Genomic DNA, 6,488 nt, shown 5'->3' with positions numbered 1-6,488 from the left:
AGTCCTACTCACATCTGCAGGTGTCCTATTCGTTTTGGTGACATACATTTGAAAGGAACAACTTACATCATCACATCAAAATAAAAAAGTGTGTGTGTACTTATGTATGCACGCAAGAAGTTATACTTCTATGGCTGGCTTTGACAATTAATTATTAAATAATGAATACGGCTGCAGGGGCTTGAACCCTTGGCCTGTCCTAATAATGGACGAAGAAACCAAAAAAAAAAAAATAACGAATGACGCGAACGTCAGAAAATTTTAGGAACCAACTTCAACCTGTTACTTTTGTGTTACAGTTATGAGCGCGCATCTTAAAATTTCACTCTCATCATTTTTCATAACGCGCCTAAAGAAGTATTACTTCAATAAATACCTGAGAACAAACCAAGAACATGCAAAATGTTTCCCGAGTTTATTTGCAAGGCTGTTTGACATTCTAAAAACTTATCATTGTAGACAGAATTATCATTGTATTGACAGTGTTGTCAGCGGTATAATCAACATTTTACATATTCTTGGTTCATTCTCAGGTATAAGATTATACCAAGTATATTTGTATGGCCGGAGTAGTCATTTTGGGTAACTTTGAATATTGCGGTTAACTTTTAACAAAGTTTAAACATTTATTAATTTATTACATGGAAACTTTATGCTGTATAAATATTAACTACGGCGATCCGACGTAATGTATAAATGTGAAATAACGTTACTTAAAAATTATAACACTAGAAATAAGGGATTGCTTGTAACTACTTCTAGTAGGCTTCATAAGATACATAATAGCTTTAAGGGTAAATGTATACACTTCTACAATAAAGTCCCAGCCACTGTTCAGGCATTATCTATAAATAAATTTAAATGTTTTATAAAAAAAATGGCTCTGTCGTAAATCCTATTACTCCACTGCTGAATATCTAAATGATCGAACAGCCTGGGACTAGATTGTGATTATTTTATAGCGAGAGAAATGACTGTACAATATTGTATATTTTTATTGAAAAGAGCGTAAAAAAAAAGAATGCTGGGAGAGTTTCTTGCGCCGCTTCTTCTCTCTCAGAGCGCCATTTGTTTCCGAAGCGGTAGTAGTATAAGAAATGACATCAAAAAGAATTCTAAAGGAATCAATTTTGAGAAAATAAATGCCTTTTAAATAAGAATAAAGTAAAATTTGATTTATGTGATCTGTATTGACTTGAAGAGTGTAGTTATTTCTTGATCAATCAATATCATTCCTACAAAGTCGAATTATTAATACCCGAAATATTAATAACAAGAGTCTAATTGTTTTTTTCAAATTTGAATCTGTATAAAAAGTAGATATCAACTTCTTTAAATATTATATAGATTACTTTATATTTTATCCACAATAACTATTTAATAATTAATTAAAGACACTTATTTTATTTCACCAGTGGGAGGCTCCTTTGCACAGGATGCCGGCTAGATTATGGGTACCACAACGGCACTGCGGGAGCTAGTGAAATTACTAGTCAAATGAGTCTTAACATCTTATGTCTCAAGGTGACGAGCGCGATTGTAGTGCCGCACAGGATTTTTGGGTTTTTCAAGTATTCTGAGCGGCATTTCATTGTAATGGACAGGGCGTATCATTTACCATCAGCTGATCGTCCTGCTCGTCCCCTCGCCCCTTATTGTCATAAAAAAATATTATTATCTTAAATTGTTTATTTGAATTTCTGTGTTGAGCGATATTTTAGTGTGTGGTGCAGCCTTAAGTTATCTTTAATTGTATTCGTCAAAATGTTTCCTGCTTCAATATTCGCAGCCATCATTGCCAACTAGAGTCTAGACCATTTTGTGATACTTGTTAAATACACGTAATTCTTTAGCTCATTACTTATACCTACCGTTTGAGGTACATTTTAATATATAGACTTTATTTATTGTGTTATAAAATAAAACAATTATATTTAAAACTTACATTTATTTAACAACTCAATTCAATGACATTTCATACAATTAATTCATTTAATTAAAATATTAAATTTAATAAAATTATGAAATAAATTAAAAACAATTCATACTCCACCTACACCAGTAACCTTACTATAATACGACGATATGATTCCTTACTCACTAGTTCCAAAAATTACATCTGAAGTTCCAGGGAATATTTATTTATAGTCATATTGATTGTGCCCCTCTAATAGAAAATAAAATATTACATTTTCTTTTTTTTTAGAGGGGCCAAACAGACGAGTGACTTGCCGTATTATATTTTCAAAACATTAAAAGATTTCCACGAAAAATGTATTAATATAAAGAAAACCAGAGTAACATAATATTATATCATACTAAAGCCGCGTCCGCTGCGCGGTGTTTTCGTGTTTGTTAACACAAAAACAGGTTTTATATAAACAGATTAGGGGCGCGGCTTAACAGTTTTGTTAAATAAAACATCTTAACATGTTTACAGCGAAAAATGGATGGAGACTGACTGATAACAGAAAGACCGGTTCTTTGGGATATTACAATTAGTAGATTATAAAAATACAAAACACTGCATGCATTTCGTCGGAACTCATTGTTGAAATGAAACATAAACAATAACAAGTGCAGCAGATGGACCGTTTTGCTAACATGTTTTGTTAAAAATTAAAAAATTAACCTGGCTTAATGGAATATATACGAAAGTTTTGTTTTAATCGTGACAGAGATCTATATTACAAGACAAACATCTGTCATAAAGGTCCATACAACAGGTAACATTGATTTTCCTTATCATCCTATAAACAATTCAGAAGAACTATGCAATCAAACTGAAAACAAGTTTAAAAAACAAATTAATTTAAAAAACAAACCCAACCATGATTTTCATTTCATATTCAGATTATTCAACATCTCTCATACAACTGAACGGAAGTCTTCATGCGTATCACTCAAAAGCGAGTGCTTCATCAACAGTTTCAAGAGGATTTTCTAATGGAATATATTATGTAGAACGTATGAAGGTCCAGTCACAATCTATCACAACTTGAAGTCACACTCGAGACAGTTTCTATAATAGCAGTAATATTTTTGAAGAATTTCTTTTCTCAGTAGCCCTAGAAAGAAGAAGAAGAAATAAGTCTTGGCTTAGACACATAAGGGAGTGGACTGGCATGAAAACAGTCCAAGCACTATTCTGCCTAGCCATGGACAAGGAGAAGTTTAAAACACTGGTGACCTCCAGTAATGGAGAGGCACGTGAAGTAGGAGGTGCAAGTCCGGTTGAGTGTCAGTTGTGCGGTCAGTGCGTCTTCTTCTTGGGCTGGCGCTGGCGGGCGGGAGCCAGGGCCGCCATGAGCCGGTCGCGGCGCGCGTACCCCATCCGTAGCCCCACCCCCAGGAGCGTCACCAGCGCCAGAACCACCAGCGAGCTGGCGCGCAGCTCCTGATCCGACGACTTCACCTGGAACAACACGGAACAGTGTAATATCATCTGGCCGGTACAACAAGGGTCTTGCTGTCTCATTTTTGCTGATTATTTTTAAAACTAAGATAATTTATCTAAGCTTAATTTTTTTCGACATTTTCACAGCTGTCATAGTCTATTTAGATTCTAGACGTAAAAATGATCTAAGCCTCACAAATTATAATAATTTTAATTTAAGTAATGTAATGTTGATATGGAGAGACGCCAAATTTGAGAGGTATGCCGTACTTTACGTCAGAGTATCAGACTCGCATTTGATGAGGTCCACGTCTATGACTGTCAACGATTACAACTTAGTCCTCAGCTCTGGTGCGACAATACCCCAACATCAGTTACTATAGTATTTGCTAAGTCATTATATGAACGAGATAATCTATTAACAGGTGCATTATGTGATGTCCACAACCGAGAAGTTGGAACAAAGAAAGGCCTTACATTTCTAGTCCTGTACTGTAACAGAGAAAACCTGGCAACAGTTTAGAATGAATATGATGATTTAAAACTTTAAACATGTATTCATATTAGATCAATGAAATTACGGCGCATTTCAAGTGAGTCTAGATTAAATTATTTTAATCTAGCTTCGTAACTAAGCAGCGATTTTCTAAGTTTGAAACGGTTACACAAAATTCTCAAGAAACATTTTCCACATTATTAATGTGGTTTTGATAAAAAGGTGACCATGCTACTGAACCATATTCTAAAATACTACGAACCAGAGATTTATATAAGATTACAACACTATGTTGGCATTTGAAAGGTTTTGAAATTCGCAAGATAAAACCTAGCATCCGATTTGTTCTTTCGGAAGTAGTATCAATGTGTTCAATGAGTGATAGTTTTTTAACAACAATGACACCTAAATCTCTAGTAAATTCTTGATGACTTAAAACTGAATTCGAAATGTGATAGGAGCAGAAACGTCACGCTGTAGACTGAAAGAGTGATCAATATTTTACATTTTTCTGTATAGTTTAAGATCATCTGTATCAAACAGATTTCTACTATTGCAGGTAAAACATGATGAGACATCATTAATGAACAAAGCAAACAATAAAGGACCGAGGTTAGACCCTTGAGGTACTCCAGATGGAAATAAAATTGCGTAAGAAAAAAGGCCGTTGATAGCTTCATTTTGTGTACGATTTTTAATATATGACGCATTAAACTACTATGTATGCTACATTCCATTTGCTTTTTAAGTTGAGCTCGTGATTGACTTTATCATATGCTTTTTGAAAGTCTGTATAAATTACATCTATTACTTTTCTCTTATTATCGATCTCAAATAGATAGTCAACACATTCAGTTAGGTTAGATATTGCTGATTTACATTATACAAATTCGTGTTGTTCCGGAATCAATATAGGTTTAATAAAGTTGTAAAGATGTCAAAATGTCACGTTCAAATATTTTCGCATAGCTATTAAGTATACAAATGGGTTTGTAGTTACGAGCATCTGTCTTTTCACCAGATTTATGTACAGGTATTACATGAGCAATTTTCAATTTTTTAGAAAAAGCTTCAGATGATGGAGATTTATTAAATATGATAGGGGTGCAGAAAGTTCAACATGACATAATTTAACGAAATGTTACGGAATTCCATCCCGTTCAGGACCTTTATTCGGATTTAGGTTTTTCATAACTCTACCTTCATCATCCACCTGAACAACAGTACTGCTAAGACAGTTCTAATTACTATTATGGGCGTTAGTAACAAAATCACATGACATAATAGTCTCATACAGTGTGAAAATAGTCCGCAAAATTTGACAAATCTGGTTACCATCTGTAGCAATTCTGCTATCTAATTGAACAGAAGGTGGAATAAGTGAGCATTTATTTAAATTTTTACAGAATTCCAAAATAGCTTACTGCTACGTTTTATAAGACTAGACTCGATATTACTTATATATGTGATGTAACAATTTTGCATAATTTTCGTTGATCTTTTATGCAGAAGAGAAAACGTATCATAACCCCGAGGGTTATTAAACTTTTTGAACTTTTGGTAACATTTATCCTGTTTCTTTAAACATTTAATTAAGGAGTTGCTAATACAAACTGGTATAGTTTCTCCTAATAGGTAGACCTTTTCATTCACATGTTGCATTATTAGGGATTTTTTTGGATTAATAGATCTTATAGTATTGTGGATGGGGCCCGATCATGCGTAAGCTCGGTACGACCCCAGCCAGTGGCCCTCGGATCCCTGATAACACTACTCCCGTTAACGAGAAATTCTATTTGAAGTTAAAATGTTCAGCTCGACAGCTAATAAAAGTCTAATAAAGCCATCTACGATATAGCCTCTCGATGGGGGCTAAACGTGTTGTCGGGTGGGAAGCGTGGACCTCCATCCGGAGCGCTCACCTGGGCTTCGAAGTAGATGTCGAAGTGGTGGGCGCGGCCGTCCGCCTGGAAGGTGAGCACAGGCTCTTGGTAGTCGTGCGTGGCGCGGGACAGCGAGGCCTCCAGGCGCAGGTGGTAGGTGCCGTTGTCGGCGGGCAGGCGCGGCAGCGTGTGCAGCGCGGGCGCGGCGCGCGCCACGTACTGCGGCTGCGCGGCGTGCTCGGCGGCCAGCGCCAGGCGCAGCGCGCGGTAGTGGTCGGCGTGCGCGCGCACCCGCACCGTCACGTCCGTCAGCCGCGCGGGCTGCATCACGACCAGCCGCACGCTCTCCACGTCCGCGCCGCGCACCTGACACGACACACAACTCTCTAAACGTGCTAAACGTAATGCAAGAAGTAATAACTCATCAGCCATCTTATTCCAACTGTAAAAGTGGAGTTCCACAGGGAACTGCTTTGGGTCCTCTGTTGTTTCTTATTGATATTAATAACTTTGAGAAAATAACTCAACACCGTTGTTTTATGTTTGCTGATGGTATATCGATTTTCACGTCCTCTATTACTGATAATTTAAATGAATATGAATCGGACATTAACTGTACTTTGAAAAATATTATTAATTGGCTTGATAATAATTAATTCGTTGTGAATTTATTGAAAGCGAAGTATATAAAATATTGTGTAAAAGGACGAAA

At 36.3% G+C, this 6,488-nt stretch overlaps 1 protein-coding gene across 1 annotated transcript in view; it reads right to left on the bottom strand.

The window, feature by feature from the left end:
- Nucleotides 1–1,928: 1,928 nt before the first annotated feature.
- Nucleotides 1,929–6,488, bottom strand: part of LOC126976321 (nodal modulator 1) — a 31,559-nt gene continuing 26,999 nt past the window's right edge. The window contains exons 16-17 of the mRNA XM_050824603.1: nt 5,816–6,142; nt 1,929–3,415 (exon numbers count right to left, since the gene is read on the bottom strand). Of these exons, the coding sequence (XP_050680560.1) occupies nt 3,254–3,415; nt 5,816–6,142 (489 nt within the window). The 3' untranslated portion in view covers nt 1,929–3,253. The remainder of the gene's footprint in view (nt 3,416–5,815; nt 6,143–6,488) is intronic.

Source organism: Leptidea sinapis, chromosome 40 (genome assembly GCF_905404315.1).
Source record: "Leptidea sinapis chromosome 40, ilLepSina1.1, whole genome shotgun sequence".
In the NCBI taxonomy this organism is placed as follows: domain Eukaryota; kingdom Metazoa; phylum Arthropoda; class Insecta; order Lepidoptera; family Pieridae; genus Leptidea; species Leptidea sinapis.
This window is presented reverse-complemented; position numbering and strand designations above follow the sequence as displayed.